The sequence below is a fragment of the Miscanthus floridulus genome, chromosome 8, assembly GCF_019320115.1.
Source record: "Miscanthus floridulus cultivar M001 chromosome 8, ASM1932011v1, whole genome shotgun sequence".
Taxonomy (NCBI): domain Eukaryota; kingdom Viridiplantae; phylum Streptophyta; class Magnoliopsida; order Poales; family Poaceae; genus Miscanthus; species Miscanthus floridulus.
The window spans coordinates 93,797,188-93,820,108 of NC_089587.1; the positions used below are offsets into that span (position 1 = coordinate 93,797,188).

Consider the following 22,921-nt stretch of genomic DNA (forward strand, 5'->3'; position numbering starts at 1 on the left):
TCCTAATGAAGACCCTCTTGAGGTCCGCCCAGCCGTGGATGTTGTCGTGCGGGAGGAATTCGAGCCATGCTTGAACATGTTCCCCCATGCAAATGGGGAGGTACTGGATGATGAAGTGGTCATCATCCACTTCTCCAGCTTGGCAGGTGAGCTGGAAGTCTTCGAGCCATATACCAGGATTCGTCTCCCCGATATACTTGGTGATGTTGGTAGGCGGTCAGAAGCGCTGTGGAAACGATGCTCTTTGGATGCGCCGGCCAAAGGCTCATGGTCCCAGGCCATTTGGACTGGGACTCTGGCCATTGGGTCAGTGACCATGCTTAGGGTGCGTTTCACCGGTCCCCTCGATGGTCCGGCCAAAGCCCATGTCGTCTACTCTCACCACCTCCTGATGGACATCATCAGCAGGCCAGGCCCGACGCCAGTTGCTGATGATGCTACGAGCATCTCAGTTCGGCCTGAGGCATTCACGCATGGGTGGCCGGTGTGGAGCGAGTGCCGAGTCAGGCCATGGCACGACTGCGCCCTCCTGTTCCACGCACGGCGGCCGTAGTGGTGAGCGGATGGAGCGGTTGGACTGGTGCGCCCCCATTCCCCTGGTAGGGAAAGAGGCCGTGAGTCGGTGGCACGACATGGAGCTTTCCGCCTGTTGAACGACGGCGGCCTCCACCAGCGCCCAGAGGTTCCGGTGGACTGCCTGCTCCTATGGTCAATAGGCTCAGGAAGGCCACGTTGAAGCATCATCGCCACGACGATATTCTGGCCAACCCGAGCGAACTATGGGGGATTGTTCCCCCCGTCGATGATGTTGCGCTGAACCTGGCGGGCGTGACCCCGGGCGCTGCTCACCGGGTTATGCGCACGAGGCACAGCATGATGCATCGAGCGCACCAACGTAGGTGGCGGCTGATTCTGCCGCCTTTGTCGTAGCTCCTCACCGTGCTCCTATGCACACGTGAGGGCCTCCGCGTGAGGGTCTACAGGGGTGTGGGTCTGTAGAGACTCTGCCACCATCGACGGATGTCCCAGAGCGTCTATCATAGCGCACTCCCAGGATAGAGGGTGGCTAGGTGCCACGACGTTGCCGATGCTGGAGCCGTCGCTCTCAACATCTTCATCCACGAGGTCATGAAAAGAGGCGGGAGCATAGCTCGTCATCCCCATGAATTTGGATATGAGAGGGGGCGGCGCCAGCATCCTTTGGAGCCCCTGGGCGTCCGTGGAGGATGCGAGGCCATAGGGGAACCGGTCGCATGGTGGTCGTAGCGGGGACAACGGTGTCCCTTCAAAGAATCAGCAAAAAATAGTAAATAGCGAGTAAATAACAGCATGTACGTTACTCACAGTGAGGTTTGAGACTAGCATAGGCTCGGAGCGAAGTGCAGGCGCCTCATCGTTGAGGTCACCGAGAGTCCCAGAGCCGATGAAGGAAGCCCCTCCGATGGGCGCCGGAATAAGTGCATTCTTGCGAAGGTGAAGCACGCCGAGCCGATCAGCGATGAAGTCCAGGCTTCCAAAGAGGAAGATCTAGGATGGCTCAAAGATGGGTGGAACCCACATCCCAACAGGTGGGAGTACAGGAAACTCCTATGAGCCAAAGCGAGTCGTATCGCTTGAGCCCGCCATGGCGAAGATGGCGGAAAGGTGGGCCATCCGATGACCAAAAGCATGAACGTACGGCGTTTTCCCCACGGACGGCGCCAACTGTCGGTGCAGAAAGTGACCAACACGTAAATATTTATAGTCTTGCCGTACGTTGTGATAGGATGTGGCCTAGCACTTAATGACACAGGGTTTATACTGGTTCAGGCAACGTGCCCTACGTCCAATTTGAGTCGATCGATGACTTTATTCCTGAGCCTCGGTGCTCGAAGTTTGCTATGGGGTTACAAACGAGAGGGAGTAAGATGGGGGTGCAAGAGGTCCGGTGGGACTCTAGACCAAAGGGCCGAGAGAGACAGGAGCTCCTACATGCGCTAAGTATTTGAGTGTGTGCTCTGTTGGAATCGTTCGAATCGTAGGTTGTTCGACTCTATGAATCGATCTAGATTGATCCGTCTATTGTTCGAATTGTTTGTTGGGAGAGAGTGCATCCCCTTTTTATAGATGAAGGGGATGACCTTATAAGAGAGAGAGAGAGAGTACGTATGCTACTAAGTCTTGTTGCACACACCGTCGGGTACAAGATGATTGTAGGCGCCCACAACACTATTTATGTCAGACGCATGTGGGAGGTTTTACCTGTGTTCACCATGTATGGCAAATGATGGCGCCCACAACACTGTTGATGCCCAGAGGCGTGTGGGGGGTTTTACCGTGTTCGCCTAGAATGGGAATTGATGGCACCCACAACATTGTAGGGAAAACGTCAGCGCCCACAACACTGCTTGGGTTCTGACATGCCTGGAAGGTTGCAGGGCACCCTTCTAACATGTCCTGTCGGTACTGTCCTGTAGGTATACAGGGAACGGTCCTTGGTATTGCGGTTGATTTGAGCGCCCTGCCTTACTTGCTCCATTCGTTTCTTGGGTCCTCACCGAGCGGGCATCCCCGGTCGGTTGGTCCCAGTCGTCTCCGACTACGTCGGTCAGAGAAGAGTCGTAAGCAGAGGTTCAGCGTATCCTCGGTCGGAGACGCGGGTCAGAGTCGGAAGCGGTGTTGGCCAGGCCTTTTAGTCGGAGTAGCGGGTCGGAGTCGAAAGCGAGCGCCGTTCCTCCTTGGCCAGACCTTCCAGTTAGAGAGACGGGCTGGAGTCGGAAGCGAGCGCCAGTTGGAGAGGTGGGTCAGAGTCGGAGGCGAGCGTCGTTCCTCCTTGGCCAGGCCTTCCGGACGGAGAAGCGGGCCAGAGTCGGAAGCGAGCGTTGTCCTTTCCTTGGCCAGGCCTTTCGATCGGAGAGGCGGGCCAGAGTCGGAAGCGAGCGCCGTTACTCCTTGGCCAGCCCTTCCGGTCGGAGAGGCAGGCCGGAGTCAGAAGCGAGCGCCGTTCCTTCTTGGCCAGGCCTTCCGATCGGAGAGGCGTGCCGGAGTCGAAAGCGAGTGTTGTTCTTTCCTTGGCCAGGCCTTCCATTTTTTGGGCCGGCCTAGGAGTTACGCGTCGTTCGCAACGTCGTTTGCTGGACCGAGCTTTTGCTGGGAAGCAGGTTCATGAGGGACCCCGGGTTTATGAACCCGACATGTACCTTTAGATCTATGTTTTTCTATAATTAATTCATAGCTGTAGTTTCTATAATCCAGTTATGGTGAAATTTTTATGGTGGGCTAATTATTGTATGTTTGAACTGTAGTAAAAATTTCATACTCATTGGATCATTTATAGCTTAGTTATAGATTTATTTAGGTGTATGCTTGTTAAAAAGTATTTACAAATCTATATCTATGTTATACATGATCCAATGAGTATGAAATTTTTACTGCAGTTCAAGCATATAATAATTAGTTCACCATAAAAATTTAACCACAATTAGACCATGAAAACTACAGTTATGGATTAATTACAGAAAAGCATAAATTTAAAGCTACACCAAAAAATTTATACTAAAGCATATCATATTATATGTTCACTGTGTAGATCTACTTATTTGGAGTGCAACAAAATTGGATTTTTTTTATTTTATGATTTTTTTGTGATTTACTATGATTTTTCAGAGATTCGGCCAAAATAAATAAAAAAGAAAAAGACAAACCACCTTTGAAAACCGCTTATAACCGGTCAGGGAGGTAAAACGAACGGTTTTAAAAGTTTAAGGCGGTGGTTTACCCAATTTTAGAGTTTAAAGAGAAAAAACAGACTTTTGCAAAAGTTGAAGGAGGTAACCTAGACTTTTTCCTATTATTAAGAGGAAAAGTGCAGCTAGGTTGTAAAGGTCAAACCTTTAGGGGGTCCTATAAAAGTTCCCTCTCTCTCCTAAGATACAGAAACCTAATCTTGTCTATGTCTAGCTCAAATTTCTAATCTTGTCTGTCTAGCTCAAATTTCTGAACAATTGGATTTATCTAACCACTTAGCTCTACCTTTTCCAATTTTGCTTTTTTTTAAATAAACTTATCTTATGGAACAAACTGCTTGTATGTTGTGAAGATTATATTTTATTTTAAGGCTCCTTGGAACAAAGGAATTTTGTAGGAAAAATAAATTGAACTTCGAAGTACTAGATTTATCTAACCACCCAACTCTATCGTGCCAAGGAATATCTACTAGTGGAAGGCGTGCACCCCTGCGCGCGTTGGTAAGACACAGGTAAGCTCACATTCGAAAATATATATTGAATCCTTCAATGCAGAACCAACCGAGTTAGCAGTCAAATAGACAGGTAAGTAGTTGGTAACATTACACAACCATAGTAGATTAAGGGTATCTTTGGCAGGGCTCCGGCTCCTGCACTGTAGCAGGGTGTTGGTCGCTGGGCAGCCGACAGGTGCCTACAAGAGCCAGAGCTGCGGAGCCAGAAAAACGAGCTTCTCCGGCTCCGGTTGTGTCAGTGAGAGAGGAAAGGAGGAAAGAGAAAAACGGCTCCGATGAACAGTAACCGAGTGTCGGCCGCTAGGCGGCCGACAGGCCGGAGCCGGAGCCATCGGAGCCCTGCCAAAGAGGGCCTAAGCATAGTTGAAGTAGCGACATGATGAGTACACATGGACTGACACGACGAAGTTTCTAAAGAGACTGATGTGTGTTTCCCATGAGCCATTGGTATATATGTACATTGGATTGAGATGGCAAAGCAATCACGGCTACGTCTGATGTGATAAATATAACCTCGCACATCTCGCCAAATGATGAAGCAGCCATCTTGTTCCATGTTGTCACTCTGCAGCCGCAAAGACGATCAGTTTAAAAATAGTAGGTAGTTAGACCAGCGGGATCTCTCTTAATTCAGGTAGGATAGGGAGGAATGGTTGGTGCTTGGTAAACAGAAGCAGAAAGCTAAGAGTGTTACCAGTTCCTCATCTCGTCCTCAGTCGCTGCTGATGCAATTATAAAGGCCTGCCATGCCAAAGCACAATGCAGGATTCATTATCGCTCCCAAGTTAGTTACCCAATTAGCTACCTATGAATAATGCTACCTAATAAGAGGCATATCAGTTTCCCTTTTTTCTTTTATTTTTCTTTTTTTGGCAAACGTATAGCCAAGAACTTCGGGATAATGACCAAATTGGTCCTTTAGCTAAATAAGTTGGTAAAATCTGAGTAAGAAAGAGGGGCATTCAAAAGACAGCTGTATGGTTATCTAGCATGGCTGGCTATACATTGTATAATGAAGAATGGACCACAGGAAGCATTTCTGTGATTAGCATATGGCACACAAACAAGGGTACAATGTTGTGCTTGAGCAATGTCCCAACACCCCAGTATCTGCTTTAAACATAACTACATCCATTTCAGTTTAAAGAAGATAGTACATGTATATTGAGAAAATTGAAAGTGTTTCCACCCCCGACAGTTTCCACAGGCATTTCCAAGGTATAACAAACCATCTAGCCATTTTTCTTTCCCTCTCATTCTTTACATCATATCACTTTAATGGAATAAATGTACCATTTCAACATTTCTGCCAGAAAACAATAGATGGTATGCAGATACAAGAAAGGGAAGAAAAGATAGCTCACCAAATGGTCAAATTCCAAGATAAGACATGCTTCACATCTTCTTTAGTTGGGTTGCAGCCACACCTATCCCTCCTTGAGGTTAGGTCTGAGAATTATGTGTAGGTGTAATGCAGAATAGCAGCTTCCTCCAATTTGATTTCACTACATAAAAAAATAAATATATGACTAAACCATCAAGCAGAAACAGACTGTAGATTGTTAACTGACTACTTGTTTTAACAAATAACTCCGTATATTCAGATATCTTATTCTGGGGATTTGATGTGATTATGCTATCTACGAGCACCGTTCGGACACAAATGCTCTCTGGTACGTGTCTTCAAATTCTGTGAATTTTCCATAAACTTCTACATCATTTACTACTTATCCTAAAAGTTGAGGACACAAAGGGTGGTAGGTGGGGAAGAAGGTTGTAGGCGTCTCTTCTGCATGGTATTTGCCATCTCTTGGCGGTGGCCATCAGGAAGCTACTCCTCTCTGGGGTAGTGTTGCTGTTTCTAGAGGAGCTTTAATTTTGCTATGTGTAACTGCATTATAGTTGACTGTTGTTAGAAAAGAAAACCAAAAGCCTAGATCAGGTTACTCTTGAAGAAAATCTAAGCCTGCATAAATTTCTTATAGCTCATATTACAATATAAATTTATGAAAATAAGACCATATGTTGGCAAAAATTCCTAGCATATGCAACAGTAACCTGCACAGTTGCAAAAAACATTTGGTTCACCCAAAAATATCAAGTTGCACACAGCAAATCGAAAACTATAGAAAATCAGTGTAAACGCAAATATGGAAAAGTAATCGAACAGGACCTCAGAATTCAAATACCAACAGAATAGATATATGATCCCAATAAGTTAACATAGGACCATCGTGGTACAGTTCAAACTGAGACATTTATATATGACACACTGAGATGGTAACAAAAAGAACTTAAAATCTGTCATGTATAGAATTGTCTAGCAGAGGTCCAAAGATTAAAAAAAGAGGTGGGAATCAATTGACTGGAAACTAAAGGGAGGAAATGAACACATGTCGAAAGTATGTCACTGAGACGTCGATTGCCAAATTTGACTTGTTGATAAGCGTAGTGTAGTTGCCCTTTTGTGATATCAAATTGCATTATTACTAAACCATAATATTGCAGCCATAAGCAAGGTTTATTTCCCTTGAATATCAACTAATGCAAACACCTAATACAAGCATGCAAGCACACTCCCTAATTTGACTCTGCTGGACATCTACAGTGTGTAGTCAAGTATTCTTAAAAACTGATAAGCTAGAGAACAGTCACTGTTACTTACCTCCAATATGCTGACATAACGGATTTTAGCTCTTTAGGTATTCCCTCAAAAGTCCATTGCTGATCAATCACCATGACCATCTAAGATAAAGCCTGAGACTTGACAAACAAAAGGGAGCACAAGAAAAGCCGACATTCTGTGCAGAAAAAATTCAGTTATACATTGCACTATCCCTTAGAAAAAGTTGTCAATCCTTAGGGAACTGTTTAGGACACTGCAGAAATTTATCTATTTGAAGCAAGCAAATACAACAAACTGATAGAAATTCCACTGCCAAACAAATGTGAACCAAACTGTGAAATCACAAAATCAGACAAAGGGAACATGACCAAGGGATTACCTAGGTACTCGTCCAGATCTCTTTTTTTTTTCTTCCTTTCCATAGGAGTCCAACCTCACTGTGGCAGCATATTCATTATTGGGTCACCCTTGTCAGCTATCACTTTGACCTATATGTGCATGTAGATGATATAAAATGTAGCAGGTGTAGACAAACTGAACACACAGTTCTAAGTTGCAAGATAGTATCAGTAAACTAAAGGTAACAACAAGACATGACTATATTAATGTCTTTTGCTGTGACTGTGAGCACACTCGCGTTAATGTTAGGTTGGACCTGATAATGGCAACGTCGATGGTTTCTGAACTAAAAAAATATGACAGTATCTGTTCGAAATCAATTTGAAGTGGGGCAGTTTCAAGATTTTGCAATGCCTTATGTCTCTGAGGTAGCAGATGGTCACTAAATTGCAAAAACAATAATTTCATCAGGCCTAGCATATCATGTAACAATATAGTCACTAAATTTAAGAATGACGTGACACTGAATTTTCTGAACCTAGGCATTTGCACACTATGCATTGGGAAAAAATCCTTACCACAAACGAGGCATGAAGGAAGTTACTAACCTGTAAATCAAGTACCTTGTGCTTCTTACTCTTCACCTAATACATAGGAACAAAGGCATGGCCACGATCTTCGGCATCCCGCAGGCTAATGTAAATGCTTCTTTTTGTCAGACCCCTAGAGGTGACTGAATCTGGTCAAAATTAGGCTTTGTTCCCAAAAAAGGCAGCAGTTGATCTTCTAGGAAAACGAAAAAAACACCAATCAATTGGCCCTGATGAATTATACGAAGACTATATGCATGGAATCGCCTAAAAAACAAGGCGCTTAGTAAACCTGTACAGATCTTGTAGAGGAAATTAAGCAGGCAACCACATGTCCATTGAATCGAGGTAAAAACAATGCAATAAGAAAATGCAGGTACGTTCCACAAAAAATAAAATAAACCCACGGTGAGCAACAAATCACTATGTTTGTTAGACAAAAAGAATCTATTGTTGTGACATGTGAATCTGTAGGCAATGCTTTTTCTTCTGTTTATCTTTTTTACCAAAGATGAAGTCAGAATCTTAACAGTACATCATGTAGAGAATGATTGCTTCTTGTTTATTTCTCATCGCTTGATAACCAGTTTGAGATCTGGAGCCATTTCCCCCGTGCAGCCATCTCCAAAAAAAGAAAGTAACATTCATAATGGATCCATATGAGTTGGAGAAACATCGCTAGGTTCCCATTGTGCCCTGGCATATAATACATTTGAAACAGGTAATATGGACATAATATATTACAGGGGACATCTCATTGTTACATGTATACATGGCAAAAATATATTCTTTAGCGAGAGCATGTATGAGTCGGCAAGGCTAAATAAAAGTTCATAGATAGGACAACGCGCATGGTAAAGGCGTATCCAGCAAGTAAACAACTGAGGAACTTATAACTGCAGTTGTTAACTATGCACCTTCTGTAATGCCAAAACAGATAATCTATGTACCTCCCCTTAGCTGTTTGATGCAGTGATGCTCCTTGATCATCATTTGTAATTCGCCAATCAATGTTGAAGATGGGCACTGCCAGGCAACAGCATGACTGAACCACCAAGAGGTGTGATAGGAAGAAGACTGCAACAATCATTTTTCCCTGAGATCAAACCCAGTGAACAGTTAGAAGGCGTCAGGTTGCATAAACCTCATAGCATATAGTAAGTGATATGATCATAAAAATTAGCCCATGTACTCCTCATAATTTCTAGAATTTGCAGTGACCAATATATAATAAATTCCAGGTAGCCTGTAAATCAAGGTAGGCAAGATCTTTTATGGCCTGTTGAATATCGCTTCGCACCTATATTTTTCTAATCAAGCTGCAGATATAGAAACTCAGTGACTGTTTATGAGGTCTCAACCTGCACAAACTTCTACTAACCAATAATTGGTGCGATAGAGCATATGTTCCGCCACTCCTAGAATTTATAGTGATCTACATGTGATTTTCAGACAGCATCTGAATGAAAACAAACAGGGAAAATGGAGGAGTATTTCCTCTCCCACACTCCTACATATCTATTTTACAATCCAGGATGTAAGCTAGACATCGTATGCAACCTTCAACTCTGTCAAATATATTTCACAACTGTAACTAAACTGAAATGAAGTCTCGTAATCATATAACCTGAGGACCCATAATATACCATAAATATCTTACATAAAGCAGCACACAGGAAGAGAAGAGGAATTTTCATTGGCCCATTGGTAAACTCACCAATAGTTTGAGGAGTTGGCAGGATAAGATCCAGGATCTGTCATACCACAACACACCCACTATCCATTAAGGATGAAATGAGGCCTTCAGCTAGCCGGCGACCTGCACAATCAAGAAGAAATAAGCATCATTAGCTGCGAACATAAAGAATAGCCTGTGGGCAAATGACAACAGACGAAGAACTACAAACTAAGGATCCAAATCTAGTTCAAGTACAGAAAAGAAATAGATGATTGAATATCTCCAAAGTCAATTGAGCAGCAGCAGTGCCCTATACATAGTAAAACCCAAATGCCACAAGACAATGGGTTCATCATAACAAAACAAACAAAGCCTGACAATTGGTGCTGTCCTCCCAGAGATGAACACAGAGCATGCAAACATTGGAGCAGCAGGTTTAGGCCAAACCCTAGAACAGGAATCCAAGTCAATGTGGGGAGAAATCAGAGAAACAAAAGCAACATCACAAAATAAGAGGAAACGGGAGCACCTGAGACTGCTCTGTGCCAACCGCGGCACCGCCGGGGCCAACCCGCACCGAGGACACCCACCATGGGCGGCCACATCAGGAGACAAGGAGAGAGGGAGAGAGAGATGTGCACGCGGCGCAGGGGGGCGCAGCGGCTGCGGCCACCAGCGGGCCCGGCAGCGCCAGTGCGCCGCCTCGCCGGAGGACGGCCATTGCGGGGGGGGGGGGGGGGGGCAGTCGGTGCGCCGCGACACCGGGAGAGGAGAGAGAGGAAGGGAGAGAGAGAGAGAGATGTTAGGATCGAAATGTGCACCTCTCTGTTTGTAACCGGTAGATCCAGGGAAGACCTCATCCTTGTCTTCTCCGTAGATGCACCACAGCGGGTAGACGCCATTGTCGCGGCAGCTCCGTCTCGGTGGAGTCCGTAGTGGTACTACCGTGGTCCGGTGGTGGCCCTGCAGAGGTGCGACGGCGGTGGTTGGGGCACATCCCGTCGCTGGCAGCATGGTGGGTGTGGCGGCTTACGGCGAACCTCGTAGTCCGAGCCCTCATCCCCATCTTCCTTTTATGTGTGCTGTGCGACAGGGACCCACCAACCGTATTAGAGTTGGGCTCCCCCGATCAGGGAGCAGAGATAAGGGCCCAGGGGCTATTGGTGGAGATAACTAACTAACAAGAGAGAGAGACGCAACGGCGGCAGCGGAGCTGGGGAGGCGCGACAGCGGCGCGTCATGCCGGGCCGGGGTCGCCCGCCGCCAGGGCCCACGGCACGCGCAGCGTGGGGGGCGCCGTCGCCTCGTCCGCCGTCGCTGTCGGATAACAATAGATAACAAGAGCATATTCTCCGGCGCACATGGCTATCCACCATTCAACGGGTGCTGTCGCGCGCGTGCCAAATTTGTCCTAGGTAGAAGCAACGATCTACTATGGAGCTTTCAATTGTTACTGCTCATCTTGTGAGTTTATGACTAAACTTGTAAAACATCACTGTTCAGTATACAACGTATTCACGAGAGAGGACAGATGGACAAATTCTTCTGTGGAATGACCCATTCCAGTGGATGTGGATCGTGGATGGACATGGACTAGGCGGAGTAGAGCTCAGGCTTGGACAGCCTCGGCGTCGGCACGGCCACCAGCGGCGTGGCCTTCTTCATGACGATCGCGAACTTCTCGTCCAGCTCCAGCCGCGCGCCGGCCGGCAGCGCCCAGTCGAACGCCTGCAGCAGCATGGCCAACGAGTAGGCCGTCATCCGGTCGGCCATGGCGATGCCGGCGCAGATCCTGCGCCCGGACCCGAACGGGAGGTAGTCCATCTCGCTGCCGTTGAAGTCCCACTTGCGCCCTTCGCCTTCGCCGCCGGCGCCGCTCAGGAACCTCTCCGGGATGAACTCCTGCGGGTCCTTCCACACGGCGGGGTCCCTCATGATCGCCCACACGTTGACGAACACGCGGCACCCCGCGGGGACGCGGTAGCCGCCCACCGTCGCGTCGGCGCTGGGGCAGTGCGGCACCATCAGCGGCAGCGCCGGGTGCAGCCGCAGCGTCTCCTTGAGCACCGCGTGCAGGTAGTGCAGCTGCGGGAGGTGCGACTCCTCCACCACCGCGTCCCTGCCCACCACCGCGTCCAGCTCCTCCCGCACCTTGGCCAGCAGCTCCGGCTTCTGCATAAGCTCCGCCATGGCCCACTCCACGGTGTTCGACGTGGTCTCCGTGCCCCCGACCACCATGTCCTGTTTATTGGACGCATTAGCTGTATTAAAGTAGTACAGGTTGGCTGATTAGCAGCAGGTGCTCGATCAATCATACCATGAGCAGTGCCTTGACGTTGGTCATGGTGAAGGATGCCTTCCCGTCGCCGCCTTCCTTCTCGAGCTTGAGCATGTACTCCAAGAAGTCGGGCGCGGGGGGCTCGCCGCCGCCGCGCTCGGCGCTGACCCTCTGCTCGATGATCCTGGCGAACATCTGGTTGAACCGCTCCTTGAGCACGTCGGACTTCCTCCGGATGCCCTGCAGGTCGAATCGCGCGAGCGCCGGGAAGAAGTCGGACACGTTGGGCGCGCCGAGCATGTCGGTGATCTCGGCGACGAGGTGCCTGAACTCCTTCCCGACCGCGGCGCGCTCGCTGTCGCTGCCGACGTTGCCGCCCCACAGCGTGCCCGTGATGACGTTCATGACGGTGAGAAACATCTGCGCGCCGACGTCGACGGGCGCCGCGGCGACGGCCTGCGCGTGGAGGTGGGCCAGCGTGGCCATGAACTCGCGCGCGCGGAGCGCGTGCACGTTGTCCAGCCCCGCGGGGCTGAGCATCTCCCGGACGCACACCCGCCGGAGGAGGCGCCACGTGGGGCCCACGGGGTTCCACACGATGTTCTGCCCGCCGCCGTAGGAGATGGAGCGCGCCGCGTCGGGGACGTCGCGGCCGGAGAAGACGAGGTCCTGCTCGCGCAGCACCTCGCGCGCCAGGGACGGGGAGGTGACCACCACGCCCAGCTTGGAGCCCAGGCGGATGGAGAAGATGGGACCGTACCTGCCCGCGAGGCGCGCGAAGTAGACGTGCAGCTGCGGGTCCAGCGACGGCAGGCTGCCCACCAGCGGCAGGCCCGTGGGACCCGGCGGGAGGCTGCCGCCGTTGCTCTTGCTCCCGCGGCCGCGCACCGCGGCGGCCACGAAGAGGAAAGCCGCCAGCAGGAGTGCGCCGTAGAGGAGCGTGGTGGAGGCTGCTGCTGCGGCGGCGTCCATGGCTAAGGAGAGGCCGGGCAGAGCAGACAGTCGTGCACGTCTGGGAGCCTGGGAGCGGGACGGGGTGCAGACGTGCAGTGTGATGGGTGGCAGAAATTATACCGGGCGGTGGCGGCCGTCCAGGCCGCGATACTTCCCAGACCACCGGGACGGTGATGGCATCTCGGCCTGTGGACGGGAGCACGGAGGCGGGGGGCGTTTGTCGCGTCCCGGCACGCCGCGCGCTCACGGCCGACGACCCACCGCGAAAACAATGCCGCGTGGGGCACATTTGGACGCACACGCACCCAGCGACGAAGCCAAAAAAAAATTTAGGAGGAGCTGAACAAAAGAATAGAGATTTTTTTATCTTTTTTTAACCTTAGCTCCTCCTACCTAATACATGTATGTATAAAATTTTAAAGAATAAAGTAGGAAAACTCAGGATGGGTAAGCCCCCTACCCCACGGCTGGCTACGTCCCTGCACGCACCGTACCGCACCAGACGCGTGCAGGCGCAGCTCCTGGCTCTCTCAAAGAACCGCAGCGTCGGCGGCGTGCTCGCGGATAGTTCAGATAGAGTAGCGATCTCTCTACGTCCCTGTGTGATGCGTTGTAATGCGACGTACGTATTGGGAGCGACGGTTGGGGATCATCATTCTAGGTGTCTGATCCATAAACAAACACATCCGTGGTGATCTTAACCATCATACCCAGCCACACACAACACCCTACCACTTGAATTTTTTTTTTGCCTCCTTGGATCCGTTTGGTACAGCCCTATTTTATTGGTGAAGTGTTTTTTTTTTTTTACTTTTAGCTTCAGAAAGAGTTTTTTTAATTTAGGGCATGTTTGGTTCGTCTAGTAGCTACTAAATTTAGTAGTTTTTAGTCATTTTAGTAACTTTTTAATCAAACATTATGACTAAAAGCTACTAAAAGGACTTTAGTCCTCTCTAGTAACTCTGGAGTTACTAAAAATGACTAAACCGTTTAGTAGCTACTAAAGTTTAGTAGTTCGAACCAAACACCCCCTTAGATGAAGCTTGTAGTAGATAAAAAGGGAAATATCTCTAACAACTTTTTTTTCTTTTTTCTTTTCTTTTCCCTTTCTTTTCCTTTTCCTTTTCCTTTTCCTTTTTCTATTTCCTTATCCTTATCTTCTAAGACTCGTGAGGTCTCTATCGTCCCGGTAGTTTTGCCTCGCCGTGCTCATGGGGTGTTTGGATACCCCTCCTTGGCTTCCCTGTCACATCGGGTGACCGCTGTGATTGCGACAGGTGGTAGCTACGCACCGGCCGATGCTGTCGGATCTGGCTTGGTTAATTTAGACAGCCCTAACGGTGATCCTATTTAGTACACGGATTAGGATATAAACAATATGAATTTTAAAGATTATAATTGTTACTTTGATAGTTCTAGATGAAACTAGGCCTAAAAGAAAATTTAAAAATGATCATTTTAAGAGTTTAGGAACGAAACAGAGTCTTAGGCCATAGCTATGGAACTAAAATGATTACTCCGCAGGCACGCACGTACATATTATCTTATCTTATTATGTGTCGTTATCATCGTCAACAATGGAGAAACATAGCGAAAGGTGATGTGGTGATACGATGCAAGACATGGGGAAAGAAGACGGAGGCTGCGCGCCGACCGCGGGAATGCACGGGAGCTCACCACCGCACCGCGCGTACAATGGACAGAGTTGTGAACGCCCTGGAGCTGTCCTGCCGCTGCCGGACGACTTAGGTTGAGAGAATAACAATAGCCAAAGATGCTCATGCTGCACACGCGTATTCTTGTTTTCTTCGCGTCACGCCGGCCACGCCGCCACCTGCGCTTGCAATTGCAAGGCTTGCATCTACTACTATATAGAGCTGTGTTACTATGCTTGAGAGGAACCACCGGTTCCTCCCACTCGATTTTTTTGACTGAAAAAATAGAAAACTAATTATAATTAAGGATAGTTTAGTAATTTTAATTGTTCATTACATGAGGGTTATCCGTTCTATTTTGCTCTGTCGCGGCAGATGGAGGGATTGGCTGACCGCCGCCCGCACGCCTGCCAGGAGCTCGCGCCGCCGGCTGCCTTCCTGCCAGGGGCTCACCGCTGCCCGCGCATGGAATGTCCTCGCCGCCGCTCGACCGGGCTCGCCCCTGCCGCCTGGAAGGGGCCACAAGAGTTTGACCGCCTGGCCAGCCGGTAGTCATCGTTGTCTGCCTGCTCGCCCGGTGCTCTGCTGATTGCCTTGCGCGGGTCTGCTCTGTGATTGTAACGGTGTTCTCAATTTCAATTCTGCAGAAACAGCAGAGCAGCACGTCTAGGAAGAATCGATGTGAAATCGAGACTGTAATTGATGTGAGCTTAGAGTGAAATTAAGTGAATAATACTAGGACTGGATGTCAAATTTAGATTATAATTGATCTACACTGAGAGTGAATTTCTCGCTATTAAATTCAGATTGTAAATTGATGTGAATTGGTATTGTTAGTAAATAATGAATGTGAACGACTGATGTTTTCAGAACTGTGATTATCTCAATTTGACAGCATATAACTGATGTCAAGTAGAGAGGATGACAGCATGCCATTCCTTGGGTGAGTCTACTTTTCAGGAATACAATGACCTACAAATTATTTTTTTCGAAAGGTGGCAAAAAGCTTTTGCCAGATTTTTATTAGACGATAGAAAGGAAAAAAAAAAAGGGGGTGTTACAACGTTTTTACATCCTCAACAACAGACTCAACTCTACTAAAATGACCTACAAATTATCAAGAAATGTTTGCTACCGAATGTAGAATGGAACGAGTGATATTCAGACATTGACCATGCATATAGAATTGCTGAAAATAAAACTGAACATGCATTAATTCAGAAATGAGCAGCACTAAAATTTCAGAGAGCACACATACATTACATATTCAGAGAACAGCACTACCATTACATTGCATTTCAGAGAGTATGGCACATTGCTATTCAGAGACATGGAGAAGTGAAGACATGTATTTGGCCAAGAACACATCAGCATCATGCCTGAGTTCTCTCTCTGAGAACCACCACAAGCTGTTTTCCAGCTCGAGTTCCTGGCACTGCCGGCTGGGGTGTCTTAGAGCTTCCCATGGAGGCGTGATCTCAACGGCGTGGTGCAGCAGCCATGGCAGCATGTGTGCCGACGTGCCAACGGAAGTTCCTCTCCAACAATAGTGCGATCATCGGACCATGGCAGCGGCAGAAGCCGAGAGCCATGGCGGTGCGTCCCTCCGTCCCTCTGACATGATTTTTTTTTTTTATTTTTAACAGTTTTTGTAAACTCATTTTAAATTTAACATTGTTTTTTTTCTTCAAAACTAACACTTTTACCCGCGCCTATTTTTCTGGCGCGGTGCATGGTGACGCGCGAGAGGAATGACGTGGCGATGACCGAGGCGCTGACCGGTGACGTGGAAGGATGTGCCGCGCCACCGATCTAACGCGCCAAGGCCCACGGCGCGGCACTAACGCGCCAAGACCCATGGCGCGGCAGGACCTGGACGCAGACAGAAGCCGACCAGTCTCAATTGCAATTGAACGGGAGCTACTGTCGGTGCTGTAAACAACTACAAGTGCTACCGCGACGCATTGAAATGAATATGAAGCAAATAAATAGAGTCCGTGCGCAAATTAACAAGTTGTCACATAACATTTTCATTGGTTCATGAGTCTGCAAGTTTCAGATGACAATATTTGTTCGATATAAGTTCGACATAACCAACTAAGTCCCAGGAGTGTAAGGATCCCCCGGACGTCTCTGTCTCTTCGGATTTGTAGGCAACACATTGGGAGTGTAGCCAACGTCGGTGTGATCACGGGTGTGTACGGCTCGTACCCTGCAAGTATATGATATGCACGATTACTTATAATCTTTATGATCGTTAGTTCATGAAGCCTACGTATTTAAAGAAACTACCTTTGTTACTACATGTGATGCTCCTTGGGTACCAAGCGGGGCACCACCTAGCTGAGACATGCCGGTCTCGTCCTGCTGCCAAGGGCCCCACTGGTGGTGCTGTATGCGGAAGCCCGGGGGGTCATCGTCGTCGTCGTCGTCCTCGCCGTCCTAGTTTGCAGGGTCCTTCCCAGCGCTATAATGTGGTGGTGTACGCACAACGGAAGCGGCACCTGTCACCAGCTGAGAAGAGCCGACTGGTGTCCTCAAAGAGCCAGAAGATATGGTACCCGACCGCGCCGGGTAATCGGGTTCCACCCAAGGAGTGTCCATACAGCTCAACTTTTGAGCTAGCTTCCTGCAGCTCCGCTTCACCTTCTGCATGAATAGATGTTAAAGTTAGTGCCTTTCATAAACGCATATACACTAAAGAAATATTTTTGGAACGGACAAGTTTATGTTTACCTCCACAAAAAGCCTCAAGAACGTCTGACCCCTGCCCTCTAGACTCGTGAAGCCGAAACGCTGCTTCGTTGGACAGCCTTGACAATTGTATCGCCTGGGTACAGAAACGTGGTTGGACAATTTTAGTACACATACTTAATACCAAATAGATAACAAATTATATCATTCGAGTATCTTACCATGTATCTTTGAAGCAGGGCTCTCTGTAGTTGTGTGTCGTCCCTAGTGGCAATGTCATACACATCTTCCTCATCGTCCTAGTCAATCGTCTCCTCAGTGTACGGGGGCTTGATATGTGTCCTCGTAGACCGGTGAAGCCATCGTAGGCACTCGTCGAAGGTGTGCTGGTCGTGTGGGGGACCCACATCGACCGGCTACTGGTCCCTGGTCTGCCACAACTGAATGTACGCGTTGTGTGTCATGCGCCAATCCTTGGTCTTCTACAGTCATACCTACAACAAAATGGTTGTTAGTTGTACCATACACACCTCTGAATTATAGCTTTGTTATTAATCGATAACGCACCCGTGCAATTCTTAGTTGGTGGAGTAAAGCGGTGGTGGGTAGCCTGTTATTCTTCCAAACTACCTGCAAACTCTGATGGGCAAGTGAATCTCGACCACGTGGAAGAAAATAAGAGGAACGTTGCAACGATACTCGTCTGACTCATCCCTAGTGACAGGACTCAAATAGTCCTAGAGCTCCAGAGCATCCCAAGGACACCAATGCATCTAAACATTTCGTAATTGGGTTAGGTTGTGATATAGTGTACATCGAACAAAACACATGTATGATAGTAAAGAGAGCGTAACCTTGTGCCGTGTCAGGACGTCGAGACAGTCCGTGTACTTTTTGTACTTGTGCTTCGCATTCCCTCTAACTAACTCTGCTTGTGTCCAGATATACAGAGCTGTAGGCAATGTATCCTGCCCGTTCCAATACTGCATTAAACATGATAATGAATTAGCTATTAATAATTTCATCATATGTAACTGTCTCGAAGAATATAGTGAACCGAAGTACTTACAGGGAAACCAGTAACAAGGGGCCTCCCAACGGGCCATCGTTCCCAACACCAAACCTAGAGTAGATAGGAGCAACCTCCAAGGTTCGCATACCTTGAGGTGCGACGGCAGGCAACGCATAGTTGTCGATACGTCCATGCCAGGACTGTGCTGCCCTAGCTGTACGCTGCTATGTTATCCCACGGCTGGCGTAGTATGTCAGGAAAGATCCAGCTGATGGTGTTGTCCGAGGCGTCTAGGAATAGGAAAGCACCAAGGAAGTGCTAGAGCCACACTCTAGTGAACCTGTCGATCTGAGCCTCATCAGCCTATGGGTCCAAGTAATCAAAACGCTCTGTGATCCACGACAACGAAACACCGGAACTTTTTTTAAAATTCACCAAAGAAAATGAGACCCGATGGCTGTAGGAAAGCAATGCAAGTATTAAATAGGCTTGAATTGCTCACTTATTTTTCTTGAAAACCTCGTCGTCCGGTGGAAGAAAGCCAGTGAACTGATCGTTCCACCTACCTTGCGGTGGAAGTCCCCTCCAGTGATCTTGACCACCAGCTCCCTCCAGTGATCGTTGTCAACTATACCTGTCACTGGAAGTCCCCCCAACCGAAGGCTAAAGATAGCCTTCACGTCCTGCATGGTCAAGGTCATCTCACCGTAAGGTAGGTGGAACGTGTGGGTCTCAGGCCTCCACCTATTATAAGAATAGAATGACTGTTAGTTACCTCAAATTTATTATAAGAATATTTACGTACAATGAAGACACTCGCATCAGTTTACAGCTGTAGTAAGTAGTGCTGGGTCAAGGGGCGGAAGACCGTAGTTAACAACATGGACAAGTTCGAGGAAGCTGGCACACCGTATGTACGACGCATAACGCTCATCTCATTGGTGTGTCCTGGTGTGCATGCGGGGCCTCAAAGGAGGCAAGGGCACATCTGCGTCGGTGTCAGTCAAGAAGTGTGCTTGGTGCGGGTCATCATACTCCACCTCAAGAAGGGGTACTGGTGCTGCGTGGGAGGGGCCATCCTGTTATAAATTGATAAACAAAGGGTTAGAGTATTCAAATGAACAATATTCAAATGAACATTATGTAGCATTGCAAAATTTGAACTATTTGTTATGCAATACAAACACAATATGAAAGCACATATATATATTCAAAGTAACATTAACAAATATATTAAACAACTTCACTAGAAAAATAAGTAACTTCTATGTATAGCTATTCAGACACAAGACAACTAGAAGATGCCATAACTGCATTTGCTATATAGCTTTCCTTTCTTTTTTATTGCACTGTTGATTTACAGTATATAATTTACACAATCTATAATTGAGGAGAGCCTACTAACATTGCCTCTACCCCTCCTTACCACCCTAGGGTAAAAACATTGATTTCATGTTGCCCTACAAAGAATCATTTGTCCCACTTTAAAAGATACGGCTTTTTCTAACTGTAAGCGGGAATCCCATCCCAACTCTAACAAATACCTATATGAATTTTACAAAAGCTAGCTGAATTTTACAAATACCTATGTGCGTGGTCGGAGGGCACGGTGGGCGGCTGGAGGGGGTGGCGCGCTAGCATGCGAGCGCGGCGGGTGGCGGGTGGCCGTGGCACGCCGGCGTTCGTGGCGCGGTGGGCACGTGCGGGCGGCGTGCGGGTGTGGCAGAACCGCCCGAAATAACACGCTTATGGAGGTGCTCGTTTTCCGCCAGACACTAAACACCCCGAAAGCAAGCTATAGCGGGCGGTATCCGTCGGGCACACCCTAAGGAAGAACCCGAAAGATCCACATTTTTTCCAAGGATCCAATAATGAGAACGAGTTACAATACTTGTCTATTTCATACATCAGAGTTTCTTAAAAATTATATTATTACATTACCAAATGTCAGAGTGCGGAATGGTAAACAGCGGAATTTAAAATAAACATCTAGCGATAAGAACGAGGATCCGTCTGTGCCCACCAGAAGAATCCCTCACACAAGGGTACTTCTCATGCATTATCTGCAACAGGGGTAAATAAACCCTTAGTACACAACATACTCGCAAGACTTGTCCGACTAGTGGGAATAATTTTCTGACTCCAAGGAATATGATAAGCTTTATGGTTTGCTGGTTTCTTTTGGCAAAAAGCAATACTAATAGTGTGTTCTTATTGTTATTATTATCTACCGTATTAAGTTATTATCTATCCAGTCTATATAAGCACATGTTCTACTTTCAAGCAAGAGTTGAGCAATCAGTTCCATTTGTTTTTCTTTCAACTTTCAGTTCTTACTACGATGCTAGAGGTAAGACAAGTTGTACCGACTCGGCAGTGATTCACGAACCAATGTGTCTAGCTGGATGCTCTAAAAACACACACCCTGCTTGTACCCCAGGCACAAGCAGGACTAACCCATTGCCCTCCTATCCTGGGTGTCTAGGTCCCCGTCCAAACTCAGACTCCAAACCCCCATTCCTGAGTCCCAGACTCAGTGCGGTGCAAGGACCTCCACCATCTCCGCCTCCAATCAGTTGATCTAGAAAGAGCCGGATCCACAATAAGAGAGCAACAAGTCTTCCCTACGCCCATACCCAAGTATGTGCTCGGGACAATAGATCTGTGACTTGCCTCACGTCTATTGCAACGACCAGTCCTTAACCGACCAAATAGAAAAAAGTATAACCAAGCTATGTCCCGTTAGCCCTAGGACACAACCTCTTACATTCACCAGTACCCAAACCATATCCCTGCCCGGTCACCATTTTTCTTTTTCCGCTATTTTTATCATGAGTGATCATATTTATCACCTATTTGTGAGTAACGATAGGTTACCCACGCTACTGCCATCCTGAGCATAGCAGCTACTCGACCTATACTAGTAGGACTCATTGGTGGATATATTTATGCACGTAGTTTCCATAAAATGCCTGTAACTTAAATGCACATCATATATATATATTCAGTGATCATAAAATAGGGGTTATGCACCGGGGCTTGCCTTGGACAGGCGACGGGTCAGTAAGGTCAGCACCAAAAGGCTCTGGGGCTCCCTCCTACACAAGGATCTCCTCCTCGTACTCCTATTCGTCAATGGGCACGAATTCTACCAGCTCGTGATCTACATGCATGAAATAATGATGCAATGCTTAGTAATATAGCAACAACAACTCTTAAAATAAAAGTATGTCTGTTTAACTACTAAGCTAGTGCTACCAACCACGATACTAAATTATCTAGTGTTACCAATAACAAGTATGAAGTATGGCATACATTATTAGAGCAACTACAGGTATTCTTACTCCTAATGCTGATTTACGCTATATATGATAAAAGCAAGGATAATAGCTACTCTATTTATTAACTTACTCTAGGGCTACAAAATTTACAGCAAGTATATAATAATCTAGTGAGCCTACTATAAAATTTTCATAGCTATAGCTTTCACCAATTTACCACAAAAATTCCTACAATTATTTATCTATATAATACTAAGCTCTTTAGTTTGAATTTATGAACCTACCATTATTACAGTTAACTATAATCTAACTACACTAACAAGTAGGTGGTATTTTTGTGAACCTAACAAACTTGGTTTCCCTATTTATAGACGACTACACAATTTCCTATAATTTATCAAAGTTCAGCTAAAAATTATATTGAATAAACGTTGGTAATTCGTTGGAGAATTGAAAAAGGAATTCTACCGCGCGGCCCAACTCCTCGGCTCGGCCCAAACCGGTGCGATGCGCGCGCGTACGCGTAGCGCACGGTGCAGCCCACACGGTGTGGCCCAGCCGAGAGCGCTGACAGCCCACAGCGGGGAGGACCCGCGCACGCCGGCAAATATGCAAAAGAAACCCCAGATTTCCGCTAAATGACTCCGCTGTCCCTCCTACTATTCTACTCTCTCACTGACGCTCGCATTTATCCCCCTATCTCGCCTCGAATTTATGTTCTGACACCCCTGGCCGGATTTAACAGAGGCCGCGGCGTTTTCGGCCAATGTCGGTGAGCACCGACCCTCTCGACAGCAATACTTGCCACCGAGACACTCCTCGATGCAACCGTAGTTGAACGAGGAATCTAGCATTGCGATTGGTGGCGTACAGAGGCACGGCCGTGCACCACGGTGGGTTTGGCCGTAGTGACGCCGGCTAAACATCCAGCTGAAAGCTCTAGTTTGGTTTTGGTGAATTGATAAAACCCTAAATGCTAACCTAGTTTATCAAATGATCATGAGATAGGTAGCACACTCCAAGTGGTGAAGCAAATGAAGATCATAGCATGATGATGATGATATCATGATGATGATCAAGTGCTTGGACTTGGAAAGAAGAAAGAAAAAAACAAAAAGCTCAAGGCAAAGGTATAAATCATAGGAGCTATTTTGTTTTGGTGATCAAGACACTTAGAGAGTGTGATCACATTTAGGATTAATAGCCATACTATTAAGAGGGGTGAAACTCGTATCGAAATGCGGTTATCAAAGTGCCACTAGATGCTCTAACTCATTGCATATGCATTTAGGATCTAGTGGAATGCTAACACCCTTGAAAATGTTTGTGAAAATATGCTAACACATGTGCACAAGGTGATACACTTGGTGGTTGGCACATTTGAGCAAGGGTAAAGAAGTTAGAAGTGAAAAGGAGTTAATCTCGCTAGTCACAAGGTGACCGGACGCTGGTCTCTGAGGAACCGGCGTGTCCGATCAGTTGTAACAGCGAAGACGCTGGCGTCGGTCAAACGACCGGACACTGGGTTGCTCAGCGACCGGATGCTAGTATGGTGTGTCTGGTCCTATTGTCGG

At 47.4% G+C, this 22,921-nt stretch overlaps 1 protein-coding gene and 1 long non-coding RNA gene across 2 annotated transcripts; both read right to left on the bottom strand.

Moving 5' to 3' along the window:
* Positions 1–6,889: 6,889 nt before the first annotated feature.
* LOC136477000 (uncharacterized) lies at positions 6,890–8,554 on the bottom strand. The gene is made up of 3 exons (XR_010763827.1): positions 7,814–8,554; positions 7,246–7,354; positions 6,890–7,041 (listed from the first exon to the last, which is right to left on the bottom strand). It is a non-coding gene; the product is annotated as an uncharacterized lncRNA (long non-coding RNA).
* Positions 8,555–10,903: 2,349 nt separating this feature from the next.
* Positions 10,904–12,862, bottom strand: LOC136476999 (flavonoid 3'-monooxygenase CYP75B137-like). Its single transcript, XM_066474996.1, has 2 exons — positions 11,791–12,862; positions 10,904–11,714 (listed from the first exon to the last, which is right to left on the bottom strand). The coding sequence occupies exons 1-2, from the start codon at positions 12,721–12,723 to the stop codon at positions 11,067–11,069; spliced, it is 1,581 nt and encodes a 526-aa protein (XP_066331093.1). The 5' UTR covers positions 12,724–12,862; the 3' UTR covers positions 10,904–11,066.
* Between the last annotated feature and the right edge of the window lie 10,059 nt (positions 12,863–22,921).

Coding starts and splice junctions, on each gene's coding strand:
- LOC136476999 (XM_066474996.1), bottom strand. CDS start 12,723: ATGGACGCCGCCGCAGCAGCAGCCTCCACCACGCTCCTCTACGGCGCA. Junction 11,715..11,790: donor ACGTCAAGGCACTGCTCATG/GTATGATTGATC, acceptor TCCAATAAACAG/GACATGGTGGTCGGGGGCAC.